We start from the raw sequence: 26,758 nt of genomic DNA, 5'->3' as shown, positions 1-26,758 counted from the left end.
ATAAACGTTAAAAAAAAAAAATAAAAAAAAAAAGTACAGAGATTAATATAACAAACACCCATATACTGAGGTACACCCATTTTGAAGCCAGGCTACCTGCCTCTGCAGTGTGACATTGGAGAAGTTACTTAATATCTCTGTGCTGCTGTCTTGTTTTTAAAAACATCTACCTCAAAAGGTAATTGTCAGCATTAATTAAGGTCAATCTTTTAAAAAGACAAAAGGTCCTCACACACACTATGTGCTTAATAAACACAGTTACCTGTGTGTTCTTGACCCTGCTTGTTGGAATCTTTAACATTCTGCTGCATTTGTTCTAGATTTTTTTTTTTTTTATAAACAGAAGTATCATATTATAGATACTTTTAAAGAACCTTCTGTACACCCCTCCCTGCTCTGACTGCTAAGATAGAATAAATGTTAGCTGGGAGGTCAGGGTGGGCAAGTCCACGGCAGGGCACGGGGCAGGGGAGACCCTGGCTTCTGAGGACCACCTCCAGTCGGGTCAGAAAGGAAGGTGGGCTATGGGCAGGGGAGGAGACCGGAGAGATGGCCGGGGCTCAGAGGACCATGAAGAGCCCAGGTGTTGTCCATGAACCCTACCTGGGAGCCCATTTCCCTTCACAGACCTCACGTCCAACTCTCTCCTGCTGGGAAATCCTCAGGGTCCCTTTTAATGGCTCCCTTCAAAACATCAACAAAAGACAAAAGATAAAGAAACCTCAGCCACCACTCTTGCTCCCCAATCTGGGAAGTTCCGCCATGTATGGGCTAGCTTTGAGGAAAGAGGGGAGATCCAGGGGAGCAGCAGGAAGGGGACTTAGCCTTCCTGAAGCCATTGCCACCTGAGTGCCCCGGTGCAGGAAAGAGTGATTTAAGGCTATAGCCCAGCCAGGAGCATCTAGCTTCCCTGGGCCCCAAGACTCTTGCCCTGAGCAATTAGCTTGGGGAAGGAGGCTTCCTGGGAACCGTGTGCCCCACCAGGTGGATATTTCATGCCGAGTGAGCTGATAAGAGGGCCCCTGACTTGTTGGATTGTTAACCTGACAGAAGCACATATGTGGCTTGTCAGGCATGGATATTTGTGGAGAAGCCTCGGGTACAAGTACTCACTACCGCCCAGCCCGGGTTGCAAATGCGTTCTCCCGTCACCTCCCCGAAGTACCATCATTTTTTATCTCAAAATGGGCTGCCCCCACCTTCCCCTCCCCTCCGCTTCTCCAGCATCCGGTCTGGCCGCTGCAGAGGAACAGCTGCTCTGAGGTCCGTCTCTCATCAGCTGCCTTATCTCCCTGATGAATAATGTTCCCCTTCCCTGAGCAGCAGCCTGGCAGGAGGCCCACCCCGCATGGAGCAGGCCGCTGACAGCCGTCGGAGCCCAGGCAGCTGTGGGAGAGCGGGGCGGCCCCCTGGCCCCTGCATGGGGTGAGGGCCGAGCCCCCACCTCACAGACACATGCCGCCCCGGGGCCCCCCAGCACCAGCGAGCCGCAGCTCCCAGACTCCGCCATTCCAAGCACATCTCAGTCCCCAGTCACCGAAAACACAGGCACATGCATCCTGCCCCTCAGGGGTGGGGACTGTTTATGGGAGATGCAATTTGTACCTAGCAGTACAAACCTCTACACTGCATAGTTCTGTGACCCTGGGAGCATGTTTAGTCACTGCAGGTCTCGGTTTCCCGCATCTGCAGAATGGGTTAATGACAGTGATGTGTGGACGCTGTGGTTCTCTGCTTCGACCCACTTTGCCAGCCAGTGCTCCCATCCCCCAGCACTGTGAGTGCCATGGTAACAACTGTGCCACCAGCTTCTTCAGAGCCTTTGGCTGAGGGCAGCTGTATCCCTGAGAGAGCCCAAAGGCTGACTCCCTCTGTTACCCTTCCCCCTTTTGTCAGGGGACTTGGTAACTGAGTGATACTGAGGATGTAAAAACCCAGGCCTCTCTCCTTAAGGTGGGACAACTTCAGAGCCCTGGAGATTAGGCCAAGACTGGACTTTACCCACAACTACACCTCTCCTTGGCTCCTTCCCCTTCCTTTCCCGCTTCCCTCACTCCCTTACAGCTTTGCCTCAAGAGCACACCCTCCCTCCGTGAGTCATAGATTTTTGGAAGCTTGTTTTGGGCTTGGCTTCTAGGGGACCCAGCCCTGGATAAGTACCTACTTCACAGGGGCTTTATGTGAGGATTTGATGAGATAAGGCTTGAAAAGCCCCTTGGAGGTGCCCGGCACTCAGCAAGTACTCAGTAGCTGGTAATCTCGATTCTTACCAACTACTGCTATGTGACAGAATGTCCCAAGAGAACTCAGACAGACACAACAGAGGGGTGGGTGTTGAAAGCCTTGGTTCTGAGTCTGGAATTGGAGGCAGCCACCCCAGGAAGGGCCCTCAGAGGTCGCTTAGCCCAACTTCCTTTGTTCCAGTGAGGATGCTGAGGCCCAGAGAGAAGCAGCAGGTTCAGAGACCCACAGCAAGTCAGGGGCTGAGCCGGACTAGGTGATGTCTTGCTTTCTCCCCTCATTCTGCCTGCCATTTTGGCATCTTCACATCCTTTTCCCCTACTAGTTGCTGAAGTGTTGTTGACTTTAGATGGTCCAGAACCCTGAGAAGTGAAGTCAGAGAACACCAATTTTTGTGGATCTCTTTAGCACCTACTATGTGCCTCAGGCACTCAGGGAAGGATCCACAAATGTCTACACCAACTGCTGGTTGTGGCAGAGAGCTCACCTGTTTTCACATGTGTATTTGGGGGGGGGGGGTGGTGGTTAACTCTAACTTTCTCAAGAAATGAATAATGCCAGCCCATTCTACAGGGGAGGTATTATTAAAAGAGCAAGCTTTGCAAGACAGTAAGAGCAGGCAGGTAGGCAAGGGTATTTCTGGACTTGCTTTGTTTCCATTTTAAACACTTAGGAATATTCTTAATTTCCACAGTGCTCTCTCTGAATACCACTTTGACATCCCCTTCCTTTTCCCCAAGTCTACAGAGTTACAAACATGAAACAGATCATGTCTTCTCAGGGGCAACTGTGGTCCCATGTGATTGGAGTATATAGTACCCCAGGGGATGGCCCTAGTGGAACTCAAGAAGTAGACCAAAACCACAGCGGATGCAGGACTTTCTGTATCATTCAAAAGTATTTGGGCTTCAGTCTACAAATAGCGAGCAGCCTCCACAACCCTTTGTCGAGGACAGTGACACACTTGGATGTGGGTCCTACAAAGATCTCTCTGGGCACTGTGAAGAGGAGACTTGAGAGGCAAGGTGAGACCTCTGTCCCCAGAAGGAGACACCCTCAAACAGGTGAAGAGTTTGGTAGGAGGCCACAACTTGTGAGCTGCCAGGAGACACCATGTGGGTAATTTCCACATGAGTAAGACCCCCTGGGGGTGCTAGGAATGGAGGGTAAGGAGAAATCACTGAGGAATTTGGGGAGGCAGTTCCTGAGCATAGGGAGTGGCATGGACAGAGTGTACCATGAATGGATGGAAGATGAGTGTGGGAGGCAGCCGAGCCAGTGGACTCGTTCAGAGGAGATGGAGCTAAGAGGAGGCCCAGGCGACGTTCAGGGGGAGCACTGAATGCCAGGTGAAGAAGTAGGAACTCCCACCAGTACGCAGTAGAAGCCACTGGAGGGTCTTGAGCAGCAGAGTAGTACGAGGAAAGCAGGATTTGAAGATCAGTCCAGAAGAGGCCTGCAGAAGAGATTGCTGGCAGGAGAGCTACCTCCCCAAGTTGGAGGTCATGCACTGACCACTTACAGGCCACACGCTCTGTCCAGACAAGTTGGGTTTGCCTACTCAAGGTGGTCAAGTACTTTTAAAAAGGGAGATTTCATGTGAAAGATTTCACATGAAAGGCAGGTTTCTAGCTTCATTTGAAAAACAGGATTTGGTAAGACTGGACCAAGTATTTCTACAGGGCCATCACCTGCTAGAGTTGGGTCAGCATGGTCCCTTTAGGTACCGCTTTGAGTTCCATGAGAGTTTTCCCATAGAAATCCTGCTTCATTTATTTTTGGTGCCAGTCTGCATGGTGATTTTTAAAACTTCTCTTGAATGAGTCATCAAAATTTTAGTTTTTGAGGATTTCATATAAATATCCAGATTTGGGCTATAAAAAAAAAGTCATTAGGGCCATCTGGGACCTCATTCCTACGTGGCCATAACAACTAGAGCTCAGGCTGTTCTACCATTCACCAGCCCTCTCCATTCCCCCTGGTTCTCTACAGAGACCTGTGTTAGCTGCCATTTATCTAAGGGGTTGTCTTTGCCTACAGAAGAATGAAATGTTTCTTGAACTCAAGTCATTATGAAAAGTGGGAAAATGAAAGATGGAGTAAGTTGTGTGCAAAACAGTCCAGAGACAACATTGTGGAAATTAATAATAATCCTATGTGTTTACTACGGAAACAGAGAGTGTTAGATGCCACCAAAGGTCGTACTAGAACAGGCTAGCCCACTTCATCCAGCCCTGAGGTCACCCACTTGGGCCCTGTGGCATTTAACCTGGAAGTCCCTGGGGTAGAGGCAGGGAAAATGAGTAACACTCAACAGTTTGGACTCTGAGCCGGGACCTGTGCTACAGAGAGGAATAAGGTAAGGGACTGTGACCCCAGGGACTAGGAACTGAGGGTCTATTGAGATGTCCTGGGAATGAGGCAATGAGAGGAACACCAGAGGGAGAGGGAAACTCTTCTAGAGGGGAGAATCAGCAACACTGGTGGCTCTTTGCACAGCTGGTGTCAGAGAGAAGAGTTGCAGATGACTTTAGGGTGACAGATCCTGGGCTTCTGGGAGCATGGTGGGTAAGAGAGAGAGGGAGAGAGAGATCCCATTTTGAGGGAGGCTGATAACTTGAGGAGCTGAGTATTCAGGTGAGTGGATGGTGCTAGTTGCGGAGTGCTTATGCACGTTGACTTTGAATCACTCAAGTCTCATGTGGACCTTGTTCTTGCTGTGCTTAATCTCTCTGTGCCTTAGTTTCTTGAAAATACTCTCCTCCAAGCAGGATCCTGGTGGGGATTAAAGACAGCACAATTAAAAGCTTAAAACAAAAAAATCAAAAGCTTCCTCCTGGCTCAGAGGAAGTTCTAGGTAAATCCAAGTCATTTTCACTCTTGCCTGTGAGGACAAGATGGCCAACCCACTGAACGGAGATGATTCCACGGGCAAAGAAGCAACATGGAGCCTTGGAGAAGAGGCACAGGAAGGGAGAAGATGGTGAAGTGAGGGGCCAGGAAGAAGCAGCTGGGAGAAAGGAGAGAGGGAGGAAAAGGTTTGGGAAGGAGGAGCGAGATCATGCTACAGAGGCCACAGAGGAGCCTTATAGCAGGGGTTCACCACTGGAGGAAATTTGCTCCCCAGAGGGCTCTTGACATGTCTCCAGACATTTGTGGTTGTCACAACTGGGCTTGGGGATGCTATTGGATCTAGTGGGTAGTGGCCAGGAATTTCCAAACACCCTACACTGTACAGGACAACCCCCCACAACAAAGAATTATCCAGCTCTAAATATCAATAATGCCGAGATTGGGAAACCCTGCTCTAGAGCCAGGAGGCTATTGGATTTGACTCATGGGTACACCACTAACAGATTTGTGATCCTGGCAAGTTTTTTAACTGCTCTGTGCCTCAGTGTCCTTATCTGGAAAATGGGGGTGATGATAATACATACCTTGTGGGACTGCTGTCGGACTTACATGAATGAAGATATCCACAGGGCTTGGAACAGAGACTCATAGTACATTAGCGATTATTAGAAATCAGGAAAAGGGAGGGCATATAAGCTTCATCTCACTTTGGCATTTTGGAGTGACCTCAGTGCAGTTTCACGAGGTGGAAAGAGGCTGGGCCAGATGCAGAGGGTTTTGGAGATGGTATATGGGAATTGGGGCTAGCAGGTATAGACTTCCCTGTCTAGCAGTTGTAGCAATGGAAGGAAGAAGGGGCTAATTATGACTGCCAGGCCAGTGTGGTTCACATCCATTTATTTGTTGATGCCAACCTAAAGTTTTGATTAATGCCCAAACCGTTTTATAGTCAACTCCTGAACATAGAGGGTGTTACAGGTGCTGATCCCCTGCACAGTCCAAAATCTGTATATAATGGTTGACTCCCCCAAACTTAAGTACCAATAGCCTTCTCTTGACTGGAAGCCTTACCAAAATAATATAAACAGTCAATTAACACCTATTATGTATGTTATATGTATTCTATGTTGTATTCTTACAACACAGTAAGCTAGAGAAAAGAAAATGTTATTAGGAAAGGAAGAGAAGATACATTTACAGTGCTGTACTTTAGTTACTGAAAAAAAACCTGTTTATAAGTGGACCTGAGCAGTTCAAACCCATGTTGTTCAAGGGTCAACTGTATAACAAAAGTGGAAAATTTCAAAACAAATCACCTGCAGCCTCACCACCTTATCAAATTAGGAATTTTCCATCTCCTCTTCCAGGACCATAATTTTTACTGTGTTATGATGGTCATAACACAGATTCCCTTTTCTGTTGTTTTATGTCACATGAAATTGTCCTATAAGCATTTTCCATGATGTTACATCATTGTTATATTTATCATTTTTTCCAAGATGAAGATAGCCTCATTGTTTTTTCCTGGTTGTAAAAATACTCTGTGCCTTTTGTCTTTTTTAATGCCAAGAGTACCAAAAAGTCTGAAGAAGAATATGATAACCCCTGTTTTCCATCCCACTCTTCAGAGATAACCAGGGTAACATTTTGATAAACATCCTTCCAAGCAAATCTCCATGCATTTATTGATGTGTTGATTTGTTCATTCTTTTACGTAAATACGAACATTACTTGTCAGTCCATCTTTAGCCTTAAAGTGGAAGTTTCTTTTTTGTTGCTGAGTAGTATTTCATTGTGTGTGTGTGTGTGTGTGTGTGTGTGTGTGTGTGTGTGTGTGTATTATATATATATTATATATATATATATATATATATATATATATAATATATATACCACATCTTCTTTATCCATTCATCAGTTGATGGACATTTAGACTCTTTACATAATTTGGCTATTGTTGATAGCGCTGCTATAAACATTGGGGTCCATGTGACCCTATGAATCAGCACTCCTGTAATAAAATCTTGCCATTTGCAACAACGTGGATGGAACTGGAGGGTATTATGAATAAGCCAGTCAGAAAAAGACAGATATCATATGTTTTCACTCATATGTGGGATTTGAGAAACTTAACAAGACCATAGGGGAAGGGAAGGAAAAATAAGTTACAAACAGAGAGGGAGGCAAACCATGAGAGACTCAAATACAGAGAACAAACTGAAGGTTGATGTTGGGGTGGGGGGGGTTGGGGGAGAAGGGAAAATGTGTGATGGGCATTGAGGAGGGCACTTGTTGGGATGAGCACTGGGTTGTTGTATGTAAACGATGAATCCCGGGAATCTACTCCCTAAGCCAAGACTACAGTGTATACACTGTGTGTTAATTAATGTGACAGTAAATTATTTTAAAAAATAATAATGGACACCTGGGTGGCTCAGTCAGTTAAGCGTCTGACTTAGGCTCAGGTCATGATCTCACAGTTCATGAGTTCAGGCCCCTCATTGTGCTGTGTGCTGACAGCTCAGAGCCTGGAGCCTGCTTTGGAATCTGTGTCTCCCTCTCTCTCTCTGCCCCTCCCCCCCCCTCAAAAAATGATAAACATTTAAAAAAAATTTTTAAGTGGTAGTTTCTTATTGTTGGGTTGGGGTTGGGGTTATTGTCTTGGGAAGTGGGGAGGCAGCAGGGGATAAGCACATACAAGAGCAAAGGAGGCCAGGAAGTTCTGAAAGTGGCGAGGAGGAGGAAATACTGGCGATGGGCAGTGTACCCATTTCCTGAGGCTGCTGTGGCCAAGCACCGCAGGCTGGGTGACTTCAGCAGGAGAAATGAATCCTCAATATGGTGATGGAGGCTGGAAGTGTGTGATCAAGGTGTCAGCAGCACCATGTTCCCTTCTCAAGGATGTAGGGAGGGTCCTTCCTGGCCTCTTCCCAGCTTCTCGTGGTTACCACCAATTCTTGGTACTCCTTGGAGTGTAGACCTGTCGTTCCAGTCTTTGATTCCTTCATCACATGGCGTTCTACTCTTCCTCTCTGTGTGTCTGTATCCAAATTTCCGTCTTCTTCTAAAGACACCAGTCATTGGATGAGGGCCCAGTCTACTCCAGTATGACCTCATCTTAGCTTGATTAAATCTGCAAAAACCTATTTCCAAATAAGGTCACGTTCACCAGTAACAGGGATTAAGACTTCAGTGTACCTTTCGGGGGGACACAGTTTAATGCATAACATGTGGGGTTCCCCAGAGTGACGGAAGAGGAGGGTGGAGCAAGGAGAGAGCAGCAAGGACTCCTTCTCTGAAATGAAATGAGAGGGCAGGACAGAAAGATGGAGATTCTGAGTCTGAGAAGGGAGATGAGGAAGCCCACTTCCTCCAGCAACTCACGTCTGTGTTTTATTAACCTCCTAATGGTTCACAAAGGGGGCCACGGGATTCATCAGAGAGCCCGGCCGTCCAAAAGCCCCACTGGGCCCCTTCCCCACCATCGTTATGCTGCGCCGCTGGCAGCTGCCGTGCGGGCCCCACAGCCTCGCTGCAGCATCCTGTTGTCCTCTCCTTGCCAGACTGTTGGTTGGCTGCCACCTAATTTCTTTTCAGCCTGGACTAATTTCTTGCAGTCCTCAGGCTGGTGGGAAGCATCCCTAACTCCCAAAGTCCTTCCATATGGCTCTCCGTCTGCAAAGTGTGCACATCCTCTCTGTTCTATCCTTGTCACAACACGGTGGTCCATAAACACTCAGGGGTATGGAGACCATTTCGGTGTTTTGAACTCCCCCTGTCCTTTTTCTCTGGACACCTGTTTCTGCTGGTTTTTATCAGTTCTGTTGGTCTCACTTCTCCAGATTTGGTACCCAAGGTTGAGTTTTCAGATAGAGAAGGATTAAGGAGTGTGGAGACACTTCAGAGGGAACCTGAAGCCTCTCTCTGCTGGTGAACACCTATGTCAGAAAGTCTAGAGCCTTCCCAGGCACACTTGAGGTCAGATCTGGGTGTGATGGGTCAGCATGGCCGAAATCAGCATCATCATCACCCTTTGTCATCCTGACCCTCGGGGAATGAGGGACCGTTACAAAATTGCAGTCAAGTGGCTGAGATTAATGAGGCTTCTGCTTATTAACTTAGGTCCCAGGCACAGCCTAGCCAAGATCTGTTCTTGCCACCACATTTCTGCATATTTGAGGAAATCATTACACTTCTTTGATGGTTAAAAGTCACTCAGGCTTTGCCCCCTGCCTCCTGACATTGCCTGAAGCACCCAGTAATCTCCCAGCAGTGCATCACCTGTCCCGTCTCTACCATTTAATTATATGTTGTCCTTAGTTTTCCTCTCCAATACTGACAACCACTTCTGAGAAAGCTCTGGAACCAGGGACCCAAGTGATACAGCTCATATTAAGTCTAAAGCTGAAATAATGAGAAAACCCAGGCATAGGCTCCAGCTGGGATGTGCTGATTTGTATGGTATTGAAGGAGGCCGCCTTGCCCAGGCATGAAAGATGCAGGGCTTGGACCCAGTGGGACTGTGGAGACAAGGGGGCAGGAAGGGGCTCATGAGAGCCATTGAGACTTTTTACCCAGCCTCATCTCTTGCCACCACCTCCTCAGACCTTATATTCCAGCCATGTAACCAATTGCAAACTTTGCCATTTCCTCCCAATATTAGTCAGAGCAAGAGTGATGGCAGGCAACAGACCCAAATCAGGCCAGTGTAGGCATCAAAGGGAACTTAATGGTTCATATAACTCAGAAGAAAAAGATGGTTACAGGTGCCGTTCCCTCTACCTGGAATACCTGCAAACCCCTGCCCACATGGCAAACCCCTACTTTCCTGTTAAGACCCAAGCCTCCCAGTACACACTTATCCACACCCACCCCCAGACAGAGTTGAATACACCTTTGGTCCACCTTCATACCTTGTACATGCCTCTATTATTTAACTTACTCATTGGTGCATTTCGTGAGTCCTAGTCCTTTAGAATTGCACTCAACTCCTCTTGGACTGTGGGTTTCCTGAAAGCAGGGATCATGTCCCTGTCATCTCAGGGTCTCCGGCCTCTACCGGGGACTTCAGCCCACTGTCAGGGCCTGAGAACTGCTGGTGGCCACATTCTTGGATGTTGGGGTGACATCAGGGCATGGCCATTCCTTGACTGGATAGAGAGGCTGAGGTGCTGGGGATGGAGGGCAGAACTTCATGCCACAGGTCGCCTGACTCAAGTCGCTAATTTCTCTGCATTCCTTGCAAATCCCTCATAGCACAAGCTGTCAGGAAGGACCCTGTGCATTCTATGTAGCAATGATTGGCAGTATTCAAACCGTAACATGTGCCTGGTTTGCCCAGATATATCACTCGTATTAAGTGTTTGGTTTTCCACATATTATACTTGAGGATGTTAAGAGGTCATGGGGTCCATCTTGAATTCCCTGGGGTTAAAACTTTCTTGATGATGCTAACATATCTCCAGAAGTATCGAACATGTTACCTTGTAAGGCAGTCCCTAGTTGTTAGGGGCCACATGCTATCTCCTGGAAATTCTGGCTGTCAGTCCCAGTTCTCTTCACTAGGACCACAAATAAAGAGGTCCCACCCTTTTCCAGTGGTCAGTTCACCTCATTCTCATTCATTTGTTCACTCATTTATACATACGTTCATTAATTCAGTCATTCATTTAAAAACATTGGTATGGTCTGTTTTGTTCAAGACAAGCACGTCCTCTGTTCTCATTGAGCTGTCATCTTTAGAGGGAAGAGACAGCAATAAAAGACTAAACAGATAAAGCAGGAGAAATAAAATTGCCACAAGAGCTGTAAAGAAAGGAAAATAGGGCAATATGGGGTTTGGGGCAAACTTCAATAGAGTGAGCAGGACAGGTGTCTTTGAGGAAATGCATCCAAGCTGATGAGTAAGTGAGGAGATCGAGGCCCCCTGGGCACCACTTGGGGAGGAGCATACAGGGAGAGAGTTAGAGGAAGAGAAGGTGTCAGTGTGGCTCAGGGAAGGTGAGGGAGGGAGAAAGGTAGAAAGTGAGGATGGAGAGGTGGGCAGGGGCCTTGTTGCCATGGTAAAGAGCCTAGGATCTGTTGTCAGAAAGAGGGAGCCTTCAGAGGGCTTTCAGCAAGGAACGGCTGTATAATTTTGAAAGAGCACTTTGAGTACATCTTGAGGTAGGTTTCCAAATCCTTAAAGACAAAGAGGAAGTGACCACTACTTTTATTTCAAAGAATCAGAAAGATTCCAATTTAGAGGTGAGTTCTAGAAGTCCTCGAGAGAAAGTGCCTCATAATATCTGGGACTGGAATTGGAGTCTCCCAAGATAGGCCCTCAGATACTCCTCCTGGAAGATGATCTTGGAAGGGCACCCTCTTTGTCTAGAGAGCCAGATCTGCTTCCCAACCCCAGCTCCGCCCCACCAGGCTATGTCTCTCTTATGAGTTCTCCACAAACAGTGAAAAACTGGCAGGCTAGCCAGCATGAGACCTTTAATTATTTCCTCCTGGGCAGAGTGGAGTTACCCCCAGTAAGACACCAAGTTTGCTGCCACTGTTTTCTCTGGGGAAAGTCACGCTGCTGGGTGTAAGAGGTGTCTCATTGTGAGAACCAGGGCCCTAGAAGACCCTCTGATCATCAAAGCAGAGAAGTAAAAAACGGAGAGACTCATAGTTTTGACTAAGAGGAAATAGAAAAGGAATTTATATGGTTTTTTGAAGGTGCACAGCCATTAAAAAAAAAAAGGCAAGCAAACAGCTAGTAAATATTTTGCCACACAGGACAGTGTGATAAAGGGCAGCATCCTATACACAGAAATCACGTCAGTAAAGAGATGTGGGCAGAATTTTACAGAAAAAAAAAATGCAAATGGTTAATGGAAGTACTCAAACTCACCTAAGTCAGAGATATGCAAGGTAAGACAGCTGTGGGGATACAGAGTATCTTGGGGAAAGTTGCTTATCAAATTTAAAACATGTATTTTTTTGAATGTATCTTAAAAAAACTGCTATGCTGGTGGAGCTGCCGTGATATAGACACTGTCGTGTACAATAGGTGGTATACACGTTTAAAAGATTTGGGTACTTTAAAAAAATAATTCATACCCTTTGAGCCCGTAATCCCACTTCTTAAAATCTATCTTAAGGAAATCGTTAAAAAGGAAGGCACTGATTTGTGTGCAAAGATATACGTGTGTGAAGTATTGGAAGTAGCCTACTTGATAATAGTGGATGCTAACTTGACTTAATTATGGTATATCCATTCAGTAGACGGTTAGGTGGCCATTAGAAAGGATATTTTTGAAGATATTTTGTCAGGAGAAATGCCTACACTATAATATGTGGAAAATAGGAAAGTAATAATTAATAGAAAGCATGAAGTCAATTATGAGTATGAATGCAATTATATACATTAAAAATAGATCATTGGATTGTAATGTACATATAAGGAAGTACATACAAGGTTATTAGGGATTTTCTCTGAGTTGAGAATTACAAGTAATTCTGTTGACATTTTTGTGTTTTCAAGGGTTTTTTTGGTTTGTTTCACACAATGAACATGTGTTACTTTTACAATCAAATGAAAGCAGAAAATGGCTATATTTTGTCAGTGCTCTCTATTGTCATCAGATCCCTGTTAGAGACCCGCCACTCGCTCCTTCTTTCCTTCCCTCTGTTGCTGTAAGAGCCAATTAAGTGGAGCACAGGAGCAGGAAAACCAGAGGAGGGACCTGGGTGCGACCTCCTGCTCTGGCATGGTTTTGCCTGGACACATCACTGCCTTGCTATGGGCCTCAGTTCCCCCATCTGTTAAATCCATTAGTTGGACTGGTTCAGCTCTAAGAATGCAATAAGGATATAGGCGTAATAATTCCAAGCCTCTAACCCAACTACAGAGTGATGTGATTGACCATTTCCATGAGCCCAGTGTCAGCCATACCCAAGATGTCAGCATCCACACGTCTCCTCTGGGATGAGTTACAACTTCATGGGCGAGACCCTTGCCATTTCCTTTAGGGACGAGGAAGTAATATTCATGCACATCATTGATTCCTCCAACACATACTTACTACACCCCATGTATGCTCCATGGTGCCAGGCCCTGGGGTGTACAACGAGACCCAAGCTCAGAACAATTTGGGAAACGTCTGCACCTGCTGCACATTCTTTCCTTCTGTCTCCACTGGGACAAGTCCTTCCCATTTGACGGTTATTTTAACTTACATTTGAATTATTTTAAAGAGAAACAGTTTATTTGAAGCTAAGTGTCTTAACTCTGGGTGAGACAAACAGATCATACCATTTTGAGTGTAAACCACCCACCCATTGGGAAGCTGATTATCTCATGTGAGCTAGAAGTGAGGAATCTAGAAATAGGTGGAACCTTGGCAGTGTGAGCAAAACAGTGTGTGAATCCACCTGGAGCCATGTGATGGAGGGAAGAAGAGTATATGGACTTGGAGCGAGATCACCTGAGTTCACACATGGCTCCCCTGCTTCCCAGCTTTGTGACTTGGGGAAGTTTATGACTTCTCTGAGCTGTGTGTTCCCATCTATAAAGTGGAGAAATAGTCCCAACCTTACCCAGATCTGCTTGTAAGTGCTAATCAGGATCACGTCTCCAAAGGGGCCCAGCAAAGAGCCTGGCATGTTCTTGGCCATCATATTAATACTCTTGCTGCTTTCCAGAGGTTGCTACTTGAAAGGGACATGTTTGAAATATACAGGGTATATATAAATATATACATATTACGTATATATAGGTGTATATATATATATACATACCATGCTGCATGGTAGTTGAGAACTAGGGCCATGAGGTTACACGTATCTGACCCTGCTATGTACCTGCAGTATGTCTTTTTGAGCAAGTGACTTAATCTTTGTGAGCCTCAGTGCTATGCGCATAAAATGAACAAACCTTTTGGAAATTTCTTTAAAAAAAGAGAGAGAGAGAGAGAGAGAGAGAGAGAGAGAGAGAGAGAGAGTTTTGTTCGAGCCCCAGTTATGACAGCTGCCAGGGACACACGGTTTTTAGAAACAGGAGAGTGCTCCAGTAAGGAAACATTTGATGGAGAGCTATATGCATTTTTTTTACATAAAATTTACAAAATATTAGTCAAAGAACATTTCAGAAAGTTGCAGGCTTTATCTTAAGTTTCTAATAATTGCAGGGCTGTATGACTTTAATCTTACAGAAACCAGGGAATTTTCTTACTTTTTCCTATCTTTTGTGTTTAGAATGCTCCTTTTTTTGATTATTTTCTTTAACAAAGCAGATATACACAATGTGCACTCAGGACAGAAACAGATCCCATGCGTTGAGGTTTTGCTGAGTCATTTTGACCTTGGTAAATGTTAAAGTATAGCTTCCCTGGGAGCCTGGAACACACAAACATAAAGGTGAAAATTCCCTTTATCGGTGCTCATCTGTAAAATGCAGTTGCTGGCAGCAATGCCCACGTCCTTGGGAAGCTATGAGGATTCAGTGAGGCAATACGTGCTGCCTAGTAAAAACGGCAGTGTATTCACTGAGTTATTTGATCCATTTTCCTCTGATTGTAAATGAACGTTTGTTCAACGTAGAAAATCTAGAAAACCACCTAAAAAAGAAAATGGATAAAATGTGAGTTGTTTTCAGCCCTTTGATTCTGTAGCTGCTGTGTGTTTGCATCCAACTGTCCCCCTCCACACTCCCCCACCCCCTCCCCATTCTGACCTGAGAGCTCCCTGCTGGCAGCAACCAGGCCAGGTCAGTGCTATCCCCAGCAGGCTGTGGCCCGATGCCCTGGCCTTCCGTCAGTACCCAATGTGGTGACACTACTGCCAGCCCCTCTCTTTGCAGATCCTTCAAGCCAGACTTCATCCTGGTCCGCCAGCATGCCTACAGCATGGCGCTGGGCGAAGACTACCGAAGCTTGGTCATCGGCCTCCAGTACGGAGGGCTGCCTGCTGTCAACTCCCTCTACTCCGTCTACAACTTCTGCAGCAAGCCCTGGGTGGTAGGTGATGGGCCAGGCTGACCTGGAGTGAGGTGGGCGGCAGTGGGTGGCGTCCCAGCCCTGAAACGGGCCCGTCCCATCCTTCAGCATGGAGGCCTCAGTAATGAGTCTTTTTTAAGCAACTCAATAAGCAGGCCTCTTCTTGTAATTGTTGCCTAAGGAATGCGATATAACAACATGGTACGATACAGTGTTATCTTATAAATAACATTAGTGGTAACATTAAGGTACCTTACTGTTCTTACTTATATTAAATCATATCACTTTTGTTAACAGTAGGCATTGTTGAGCACTTACTGTGTATTAATCTGAAAATCGTGCTGCCTGGTGCTCAAACTATGGCTATCATGTGAAGTGGACATTACTTCATTTTACAGAAAAAGAATCTCAGTTTCTGAGCAGCTAAGGAACTCACCCAGGGTCATGTAGCCTGGGAGGGGTGAAACCAGAACTTGAAGCCATGTCTCTTCAACCCCCAAGACTGATTTTCCCTGCTTTGTATTCATTAATTTCATTTGTCCCTTGATTTATTAGTCTTCATTCAAATGTTACCTGTAAAAGAGGCTTCTCCGAGGATACCACTCCCCCAAATACTCTCAATTCCCTTACCCTGCTTTATTTCCCCCCAATACTTATCTCCATCTAGGATGATATATTTATCCATTCTTTTGTGTATTATCTGTTTTCCCTACCAAAGTAATTCATTCATGCAACAAATATTTATTCAATGCCTACTATGTTCCAGGCACTGTTCTAAGTCCTAGGAACATGGCAGTGGGCAGATCAGACCCAAATCCCTGCCCCATGGATCTTATATTCTAGTGACCAGGGGCACATGCAGTCTATTAATAAATATGCCCAATATGTAATATGTCATAGAAGTGGTTCATAAGGGAAAATTTTTGAAATTTTGAAAATTTGAAAAATTTTCAAAAGGGAAAATAAAGCAGGGTAGGGAGATAGGAAATGTGGAGGCTGGGGGTACGTACTGTAGTGTGCTCTGTGAAGCTCTAAGCCATCTTGTCTCTTCCTTTATTTCCCTCTGCTTGGCCTCCTGGTGGGAGGGCAGTGGTCGAGAACATGGGCTCTGGAGCCGGATTGCCTTAGTTCCAGGAGCCTCAATTTATGAGCTGTATCATCTTGAACAACTTGTTTAATCTCTCTGAGTTTATTTTCCATATTTGTAAAATGATGATAATAATAGGGTCATCCTGGTAAGGTTGTGAGTTAATACAAGTGGCTGCCACAAAGTACACACTCAATACATGGTGACAGTTATTATATTCATTCAGTAAATAGTGAATGCCACAAGGTCTCTGCAGAGTTGGCGCTCAATATTTATTGAATGGATATATACATTAATTTAGTAGATATAGATAGTTTTTAACCACTGCTATCATGGCTCTGGTCTCTTTATTCTACCCTGAGATTTTTGGCCTATGGCATCCCAGATTCTGGAAAGGGACCTAGATAGCATTAGCCCACACCCCCCACCTTGTTTTTCCACATAGACATTGTGATGGTAGCAGCTACCATTCAGTAGCACTGTGTGCTATGCTGAACTCTTAACATACATATTATATTTGATCTTTAGAACCACCCTGATGAGGAGATTTTGCTAATGTCTCTATTGTACAGATAAGGAAACTGGAGCTGGACATCTCCAAAATTCGTGTGCTTGATCATAGAGTTACATATTCTCTCTAGACTTCAGCATCCTTATCTGTAAACTGAGAGATCCTCCATCATTTCTCATATTTCTGAGATCCCTCAAACCCTCTAACTGGACTCCATGTTGCATCACACCTGCAGACTATACCCCAGGAGTTTGCAGACCACGTCTAGTTGTAGGAAGTTCTTAAGTTACCCATTCTCTCTGAGCCATTAGTGTTGACTTACTCCCAAGTCAAGTCTGGTACAAGACTTGGCATGCCTTCTAGCCATTGGACACCCACCATAGGCCACAAATTGTAGCATTCTTAATCCTGATCAGAATTTTCCATGCCCTTCCGACTTATGTCCACCAGGAGTTCCCTTTTGCTTTCTGGATAAATTCCAAGGCTCCCAGGGATCTGTCATGGATCACCCTTCGTCCTCCTCTCTCACTGTCCCCTGGATCCAGGGCCACAGCTATGACAGCCACTGAGGGTCTCCAGTGCGTACCTGAAGTGCCCTTCCATCTTCTCTGTGTCATCTGCTCCAGGGAGTCATCCTGACCCCGTCTCTGTTCCTCTTCTAGGCTTCTCAATCCCCTTGCTTTCCTCCAGCAAGGCATTGTTATCTCAACCATCTGCCCACGTTGTCTCCCCTCAAGGCCTGGTCTTCCATGCTTAGCTTGTTATCCCAATATTAAAGCACAGTGCCAAGAACAAAATGAGCTCCCAAGGGTGCTGGGTGGTGTGGGCTGATGGAGAAAAATTTAAGCTCAAGGCCTGCCTTTCAGAAGCTTACCACCCAGCTCTGGAGATGTTAGCAACCTCTATGGTGAAACCAGAAAGTGTTAAAGCAAAAGGAGCCAGGTGTGGAAGGGATGCGGCTCGAGCTGCTGGAGAAGAGCATGGTTGTAAAAACAGAGAAATCAGAGATGACCCTAGAACAATGCAGGAGTTGGAATGCCAACTCTGAAAATCTGTATAACTTTTGACTCCCCTCCCCAAACTTAACTACTGATAGCCTACTGTTGACTGGAAACTTTACCAATAATATACATGCTCAATTAACACATACTTCATATATTATATGTATTATATGTTGTATTCTTACAATAAAGTAGGTGAGGGAAAAGAAAGTGTTATTAAGAAAATCATAAGGAAGAGAAAATACATTTACAGTACTGTACTGTATTTATCCAAAAAAAAAAAAAAATTTTTGCATGTAAGTAGACCTGCACAGTTCAAACCCATGTTGTCCAAGGGTCAGCTGTATTTATGATAAATAATAATATCTAACATTTAAGTGCCCCTAGGGACCAGGCACAGCTTTTAATACGTTGCATATTTAATCCTTACAACATTGGATCTCTTGCTTTCTCCACTTACAAATGAGGAAACTGAAGCTCAGAAGCCTGGAGCAACTTTCCAGGCTTATGGGGCTAGTTAAGTGGTGGAGAATTTGAATCCAGAGTCTACACCCTAAACTGTTAGGTAGTACTACCTCTCTAGAAAGAAAGGCTTTGCAGGCTGGAGACATGGCATGAGTGTCAGCACGTTGTGCTCGTGTGAAATGTTGAGGGGGTAGTAAATGCTCGTCAAATGTAAGCAAGCTGAACTCAGCGGCCTGGCAGGAATGAAGGGCTTATGCAACCAGATAATCGAGAGGATGAGATTCCAGCCAAGGAATCTGGTCTTCATCCTGCAAACAGGGAACAGCTACTGCCGCTCAGCTCAGAATAGTCTGATACTGGAGGTCTGGGATCAAGTGGGAAGTTCCACCATACTGGATAACAAAGATTGACCAATGTTCTTTCCTCTTCTCTCCTAGTTCTCTCAACTCATTAAGATCTTCCATTCTCTGGGTCCTGAGAAGTTCCCACTTGTGGAGCAAACGTTTTTCCCCAACCATAAGCCAATGGTGAGTGCCCTTTTTGACTCTGATTATCTTAATGATATGGAATGAAAACAGATGTCCATGTTTTCAGTCCTGTTGGATGGAGGAGTGGGCTGAGGGCCACTCCCTGATTGCCTGGGCTCTAAGGAAGAGTTGTGATGTCCTGTGAGAATACCTGGCTTTCTTAGGGAAAGAATAAAGTCTTCAGGTGAAATTTTAGGTAGCAGGACAAATGACAAAGGTGGATGGCGTCCCTTGGGATATTGGGAATTTTCAGCAAATTCGGGGACAACTTGAGCTGGCATTTTGGAGCCAAACGCTGGTAATAAAGATAAAAGATGTTTCAAAGGTTGGATGTTGTTTCCCTTGAGCCCTGGGCAGAACCTGGTTCCAACTTTTATTTTGATAAAAGCTGTTGTATTTTGTTTGCATTGATCATCGAAGGGCACTTTCCTTGTGTGTTCCCTTTGCTTTCTGACTTATGGATGTACCTGAGGTTGTCTCTGGGAAGTGGTTGGAGCTTAGCTTGGAGCACATGGTCGAGCCCATTCATAGGACAGCTGGGTGGGAGGGGTGACATCTTCCTGAAAAGGTGGAGAGCTCTTTATCCCACAACCAAAAGAAGTTGGGTGGAAAGAGTTCTGGGCAGCTGGAAATAGCCTGTGATATATCTGCTTGTGTGTTTGGTGGTCTTCTTAAACTGGTCAAAGGAATGCAGGGCCATGTCCCCATGCTTGCCATGTAAGAAATGTGAATCTTGGGCAACAGTGTAGTTAAAAAGGTATCCGAATGTCCCAGCTGGGGACTGGCCTGTTCGTAGAATCCCACGCTCAGGCTGCTGACCTGGAAATTCTACCACACGAGTGGTAGGACTGCAGGCCCCAGGTGGGGGCAGTCTAAACAGGCAGAGAGGTTTTTCCATTGATTATCTTTCCCTTATATCTGATCCAGTGAGAGTCATAGAATCCAAGATATGCTGGTTGGAATAAGAAGGGTAAGTGGAGGGACGCCTGGGTGGCTCAGTCAGTTAAGTGTTCAACTTTGGCTCAGGTCATCATCTTGCAGTTTGTGGGTCCAAGCCCTGAGTTAGGCTCGCGCTGACAGTGTGGATCCTGCTTGGGATTCTCTCTCTCCTTCTCTCTCTGCCTCTCTCTCTCTTTCAAAATAAATTAATAAAATTTAAAAAAAAAGAAAGGTAAGTGGAACCTGGCATATTCCAACAAAGTATGAACACTATAGAGAAAATTCAGGGATTATCATCAAACCAGAATTAATTTAAATCCTAGTCTGCCAGCATACTAGGTCTTGAGCAATGAGTTAACCTGAGTCTTGGCTTCCTCAGCTAAAAACTATGGATGATAGTGGGACAACCTCATTGGGTTGTGGAAATTTAATGCAATCGTGTGTAGAGTGCTGTGCCTGATATATGATAGGTGATCAAAGTAGATTAGCTTGAAATAGGGGCAAAAGCTATACCCTGGATCATTGTCAACAATGGGATGAAAGTTGGGTGAGGGGTATGCAGCCAACCCAACTCATTGAGGATGACAGGTCCAGCTGTAAGCTCTGGGAGGGGCTCACGGCTATAGTGGGACCTCTTGAGTTCCTAGCATTTCCAACTAGGCCAAGCCATACTTGGAATTTCAGGCAGGTGTTTGGCATCAGGCACTGATGTTTGCAACCTTCCCCTCTCAGTTTCATGGTGTGAGATTCTTAGATGAAAACAGGGAAAGCCAAGTCAGGGCTCCAGTCTGGGAATACTTGAACTACTAATAGTTAATTCGACAGGAATCCAGATTCTGTAGAGCTATGGAGAACCCTGGCCATAGAAACAGGGAGCAAGGTCAGTGCTGGATTAGCAGTTGGGGGGATATCTAGAATGCCTGCTCCTACCTTGGGAAAGGACTGGGGAAGGGTGGGCTCAAGCCCTAGAAGTGAATGAAGGGAGGGGAATGTTCATTTGCCTGCAGCCAGGACAGGTGGGACCAGCTCCCAAGGCCCTCTGCTGTCTATATTACCCCCAGTGGCAGTCAGGATATAAGGAGGCAAGGGACTACAGGTGTGTGATAGAAATAAAACCATTTTACTGTTTAGAATAAAGGACACACTATAAAAAGTGAACATTATGCAACATTACAGACAATATACATTCACGGAATATAAAATTCATAAATAACATGGAGGAAAACTGTAAACAGTGCTACAAAATTTAGCAACAAATACATTCCTTCCAGACAGGGTTTTCTCTGGTTGGTTTCTCTCCATCACTTCTGGGTCTCAGGACAGCAGACTGGCTAAGGGGAAAGGTGAGGGCATGGGAGGATCTGTGAAGCCCTTCCCCCGAGAGCACGAACCGGTCTTAAATTCTTTCCCTCCTCATGTCTCCCAAATGCTAATTTTTGGAGGCTGTTGATATCCACCTCCCCTACATTCTCACACTTTGTTTTGCTTCTATCATCAGATTTTTAAAGTGTTTTCCTTGTGTAAAACTACTGTAGTGATATTTTTATTTTTGGTAGCCAGGAGCCAAACTCTTGGGTGCCATCTTGGGGTAATCCATACTGATGATCATCAAACACAAGATGAAAGGCTGGGCAGGGGAGGGCACTTGTCTCCTAGGGGCCACAGTGTTTCTGAGACAGAGCTGTTCCAATAAATCATTTGTTTCTTTAACTGTTCAAGAACGATCATATGAAAAATGATATTCATGGGCTGTACCATGACTGCCATGATGTAGGTCTGGAGCTGGGTGATGGTAAAGGATGGGAGTCTCTGGTATTATCTACCCAGACAGATGGAGCACAGGTCTGAGAGGAGAGAGCCCCAGGTATAATGCTTTCTGGATAGGGAGGCAGAAGAGATGGCCAGATGAGGCCAAGAGGTCTTGGAATCACAGCTCCCATGGCCCTGGGTTTTTAGAAGAAATCATGGCTTCCCAATTGAGTGGTCAAAAATAAGGGGGGAAAAAGAATGGGAATGACCAGCAGACTGCCCAGTGCCAGTTGATACAGAGCAAGGACATGGATGTACTTGCTGTTTTCCCTCCTCCTTCCTACTCCAGAAAGCACTGGGATGCTGATGGGGAGGAGGAGGGATTAGTGTCAAGTGGTAGTTCCTTCTCATTTCTCCAGTTCGCCAGTCTAGCTGCCTGCACAGTAGAAGTATTTTACCCTCCATTCCACATTAGAATTTGATTCAGGAAAATGGCGGCATGTGGGTTTCATTTTTTTTTTCTCTTAAACACAATGTACACATATTAAAGCCTACACATGACACAAGATTTAGCAAAATAAAACGCTCACGATATGATTGAAATACGGAAGTGTCTCAGCTACATAAATGACTTTAAATTATACAGTAAGTGAACAGGTGAAATAAACAAAGCTATAGCTTATAGAAAGCTCAAAAACCGCCCTCTGCCAACATCGCTTTGCAAAGGACCCTTCTTTGCCCAGGACCTGCTATTCTCTTTGACAGGTCCTGACAGATGGGACTGTGGTTCCACCAACATTTCTACAGGGAAACTTCAGATGATTCATGCTCAGGCCTCACCCCAGGTCCCTCCTTGTGTGAGTGGAGGTGACCCCATGAAGGACCAAGAATGGCCAATGCTTCATAGAGGGGATGCTGATGTCCAATTGTGAGAGGGCACTTGTGTGGTTGGGTCAGGGGTTCCATCTTGTAAGACTTGGAGGTTGAAATCAAGAAAATCTCAGAACACCAAGGACTTGGGCTTACCCTTTAAAGACCACTGGTCCGCTGACCTCAGCTCCTTTTGCTTACACAGCTGCATTGAGAGGGCAAAGCCTCCCGTTTCCCACCTGCCAAATGGCAGCATGACCATAGGGTGAAAGGTACAAGATAATCCAATGAATACCATGGAAACGAAACTGGATGCCTGCACTGCCTTCCCACTCAGGAGTTCTGCCAAATACCTTGCCTGGGTATTTGCATGTGTGTGTGTCTGTGTGTGTGTGTCTGTGTGTGTGCAAGACATCACAATGTGTTGTCTGCTTCTTTTTTTAAATCCTGTTTCAATTGGCAGCTCTGTTTCCTAAAGTGGAATGAACTGAAGATACAAATACTAAGAGGAAAATAGCCATAATCTGAAAGAAGAGACAGAGTGATCATGTTAAATGTCACCATCCTACCACCCCCAACTCTGTGAAATATCCATTATCACCTACTCTTGGCATCTCACTTTCAACACTTAAACTGAAAATAATTTTATTTAATCAGAGAACTTATATTATAGTTTTATTTCAAAAAAAAAAAACAAAACAAAACAAAAACACAACAAAAACCCTACAGCTGATTGCAGAGTCAGGCTTCCCTAGTGACCACCGATTTTAATCCCATGAGGTGAGGACCTCAGGAGATGGTGTTCGCCCACCAGTGAGCTGGGAGAAGAGCAGGCTGTCCCAAAATCCAGGAAAGTGGCTGTCTAGCCAAGGCAGCTTTCCCTCCTGTGCCCAGGCCCCTGACCCACACTAACTCTCATTTCTCATCTGAGCCAAGCCAGTAAGGCAGTTAAATGAAGGCCCCAAACATGAAGCAGGAGAAAAGGAGAGGGACAGAGGTCAGATGACCCCAGTTAAAGGGATGTCGAGGGTGTTCAGGATTTCAAATTTTAATTAAAATGAAAAAAAAGTCAACTTGGAATGTCATGATTTTCTTCAAACAAGCAACGACAACAAAATAGAAGAGATTATACTACTGGCATATTTAACAGCATTGAACAGAATTCTGTGTCCTGTAAAAAATTAGCTTATGTCCCCGTGTGGGTATATGCAAATGTGTATACAAACACATCCCCCTAGGTGAGCTAAACCCTACTTTGGAAATAGTATTCTCTACCCAGCTCTACTTGACTATATCTGTGGATAGTGTACGATGTGTGTATTCCTCCGATTTACATAAAGGCAAGCTCCCGGCCAAATCTACCAGAGTTTTCCAGGAGGAAGTCTTGTGGGAGATAGAGAGAGGAAAGACATTCATCTCAGTCTTTCACCTGAGCTTTTGTACAAGGCAGGCAAATTGCCTCCTGACCTCAGGCAGATGTTTAAGTCTTCATCAACTAAGAAAGTTCTGTTATTCTGTCCTGGCTGCTTGCCGGACTCAGAAACATCTGGTCAACCCCAGCATCACTGGGCTGGGGGGAATTGAGTGTGCTGCACCCTCTCAGACCCTCTCCTGCAGTTTCTTCCTTCCCTCCCTCACTCTTACATGCAGACACAGACAGACATAGTCTGGTTGGACAATGCAGTAGCATCTCCTCAGTGTATATGGTCTTCTGCGTACCTTGAGTCTATCTGCTTGCTGCCCTGGACTCATCCTCAAACAGTTGACCTTTCAGCAACTTCCTTGTCTGTGTCTTTTATGTACTGGGATGGAGGACAAGGGTCGAGGGAAGCGGGTCTGGGAGATGGTGAGGTGGGGGAGAAGAGAGAGGGGTAGGTGTTACAATGCCCAAATGGGGTAGTTTTTCGGTTTCTGTTTCCCTAAAAAAATAGATTATATCATCACGAAGAAGAGGAGTGTGCATTCCTCATTCTTTCTGGCATGGCACCAAAAATTCCCGCGTGGAAATGGGTGATGTCAAAACCAAAAAGGGGCAGGGTGGGGCCAGGAGGATGGTTCCAAATAAACTCCATATGACAGCATAGACTTTTCCTTAAGTGTTCGAAGTGCTAAATTTGCAAGAAAACAGGCACTAATGTCATTGTCATCATCTGGGAAGAGTTAGTGTCCGAGGGAAGCTCAGCGGGAAGGGAGGGAAGGGTGGGGAAGGGTCTGGTGCTCAGGGGTCTGTGGCATTGATGATGCTTTTGTCCGGGGGCGCCCATCCTCGGTACCAGCTGCAGTAACCACCCTTCTGCCGGATGCAGGCATAGTGTTTGGACTGGTAGCCAGGGTAGCCGAAATTGGAGAGCATATCGGTCCAGAGGCACTCGTTCTTGGAGGTCACAAAGCAAGGCAGGTAGTAGCAGGATTTGATCTGCAATTAGATAACAGCCAAAGGTTGGTGGGCTCTGCTATGGTGGCCCCAGTCCTGATGCTTGCTCCAGTCTGGATTCAGAGCACTGCAGGTGGAGCCCAGCCACATCAGTCCCTTGGTGAAAATAATGTAACACCCACTAACACCTACCGAGTGCCACTGTGTACCAGATATCCTGCTAAGTGCTTCTATGCTATTCTCTTTAGTTCTCATAACAGATCTATCTCCCTTTACAGATAAGGAACCAGAGGCTCAGAGAGGTTAAGGAACTTGCTCTGATTTACACAGCCAGAAAGTGGTGGAACTAGACATTTGAGAAAACTCTTCTTTCTCAAGTGGTAACAAGCAAGGATGAGAGATCTCAGCTGTTGTGGAAACTGAGGAATTAGAAAGATTAAAGCATAAACTTTGAGCATCTAGCTGCCATCGACTAGAAATCACATGAGCTGTGTGAAATCGGGGAGCTGTGTGACCTAGGGCTTGTTACTTAAGCTCCCTGAGCCTCTATTTTCTTATCTGCAAAATGAGCATAGTAGTAATAAACACTACACAAAGTTGTGAGAATTCAGTGAGAGAACTGCCCAGCTCCCTCCCACAGCAGGCAGGCTGTGTGCCGTGGCATGAACTCTGTGCTTGAGTCAAGGAATTGGCCCTGGTTAGACCTTCTGCAGCATTTGGTATCAGTAGTCCTGTGCCAGCTTGCCCATCAGTGAGGCAGCTGCCCTGGTGAACTCACTTGGGACTGCTTGCAGGACCTGCCACTATAAGGATCTGGTACCTGCCACAACCTTGAGCCACAGGAGAGGCCAGGGACACTGAAGAGTCCTCATGCCCCAGCTGCTGCCAAGTGGGCAGCCTCGGGTGGGCAGATTATAGCAGAAAGGCATTCTTCCCCCACCTTCTTCACCACTCAGCCAGGGGGCAACATTCCTCACCACCCCTGTTCACACCCGACCTTCTGCTCTGGCCCGACATGCAGACCCTTCTCAGCACAAGGGCCCAGTGGCCAGTACAGCAGGAACTGATGTTTCTGGGGGCCGTGAGCCAGCACCTCCCCTGCCTGCCCTCTCCAGGGATTACCTTGCAGTTACAACCCAGGTGATACCGGTAGTTGAGCCCCTTGCGCTGGGAGAGGGTGAGCTGGTCCCACCTCTCCACGAAGTTGCACAGTCCTGTGTACATCTTACCGTCGTAGACGCGGCCTAGAGGAGGAAAGAGGACAAGAGGAGAGTTGTTGTGTCCAGAGCCCAGCCACAGGGCTGGTGAGAAAGAATTCTCACCTACTGAGAACCCACCTTAGACCAGGTACTGTGCTAAATACTTTCCAATCCTGTGATTTTACTTCATCCTTCCTGATACGTTTTAGGGAAAACTGTGTCCCCATTTCCCAGGTGGGGAAAACAAAGCTCAGAGAGGTTAAATGACTTGCTTCTTAAACCCATGAAGCCCTAGAGTTGGGACGGAAATCAACCCTTCCCGTCCCCATCAGTGGTTTCTTGGTTTTGTTCTTGTTTTTTCCTTTCCTACACTGACTGCCTGTAGGTGGGTAACTTTCACAAACAGACCTAATAAATAGGTTGACTGTGGGGGTATAGAGGAACAGGTCCTAGCAATCCCTTTTGATTTATATAGTAAAGCTGAGAATGTGTCAAACTAGACAAAACTCCGTTTCCGTCACAGGGCCGGTGGCGGCGTCCACACTAAAACCCAGCTCAGTGTAGAGCCTTGAGCTCCTACCATAGGCCAAGCCAAGTGCACTCAACACCAGACAGTCCTTATAATTCATTGGGTGAAAAGCCAAAGTCCTAAGGACACTTCTGGGTCAATCACTCCTTCTCTAGCCTTCTGAAGTGAAGGACTGCTGGACCTTGGCCAAACCCTGACCTAAATGCTAGAGTTGGCTGTTACCTGTCAGCAGGTACTGGTACTTGTTGACTTCTAGCTTGAGGCCACAGAGACTTTCAGAAGCTTCTGTGTGGATGTACTGCACGTGGGGCATCTTGGTGAAGCCTCGGTACATCTGTGGGCAGAAGGAACGTCATGAGAGCAGGACCAGGGCTCGGAGAGCCTGCTGTCATTTGTTCTATGGCAATCTGACTCCCTTAATCCACTATCGTGTGGCCACTGACCT

At 45.9% G+C, this 26,758-nt stretch overlaps 2 protein-coding genes across 8 annotated transcripts in view; one reads left to right on the top strand and one right to left on the bottom strand.

The window, feature by feature from the left end:
- The window catches only part of SYN3 (synapsin III), a 461,325-nt gene that overhangs the window by 138,526 nt on the left and 296,041 nt on the right, over positions 1 to 26,758 (top strand). For all 7 annotated transcript variants that reach the window (XR_006205084.1, XM_042947629.1, XM_042947630.1 and 4 more), the window contains exons 5-6: positions 14,927 to 15,083; positions 18,564 to 18,653. Coding sequence is in view for 6 of the 7 variants with exons in the window: in XM_042947629.1 (XP_042803563.1) it covers positions 14,927 to 15,083; positions 18,564 to 18,653 (247 nt within the window). In the remaining variant the exon portion in view is untranslated. The remainder of the gene's footprint in view (positions 1 to 14,926; positions 15,084 to 18,563; positions 18,654 to 26,758) is intronic.
- The window catches only part of TIMP3 (TIMP metallopeptidase inhibitor 3), a 59,370-nt gene continuing 53,303 nt past the window's right edge, over positions 20,692 to 26,758 (bottom strand). Inside the window, exons 3-5 of the mRNA XM_042947654.1 lie at positions 26,536 to 26,647; positions 25,708 to 25,829; positions 20,692 to 24,627 (exon numbers count right to left, since the gene is read on the bottom strand). Coding sequence (XP_042803588.1) covers positions 24,430 to 24,627; positions 25,708 to 25,829; positions 26,536 to 26,647 — 432 coding nt within the window. The 3' untranslated portion in view covers positions 20,692 to 24,429. The remainder of the gene's footprint in view (positions 24,628 to 25,707; positions 25,830 to 26,535; positions 26,648 to 26,758) is intronic.

Source organism: Panthera leo, chromosome B4, assembly GCF_018350215.1.
Source record: "Panthera leo isolate Ple1 chromosome B4, P.leo_Ple1_pat1.1, whole genome shotgun sequence".
Lineage (NCBI taxonomy): Eukaryota > Metazoa > Chordata > Mammalia > Carnivora > Felidae > Panthera > Panthera leo.
The sequence above is the reverse complement of the archived record's forward strand: the minus strand, read 5'-3'. Positions and strand labels throughout refer to the sequence as shown.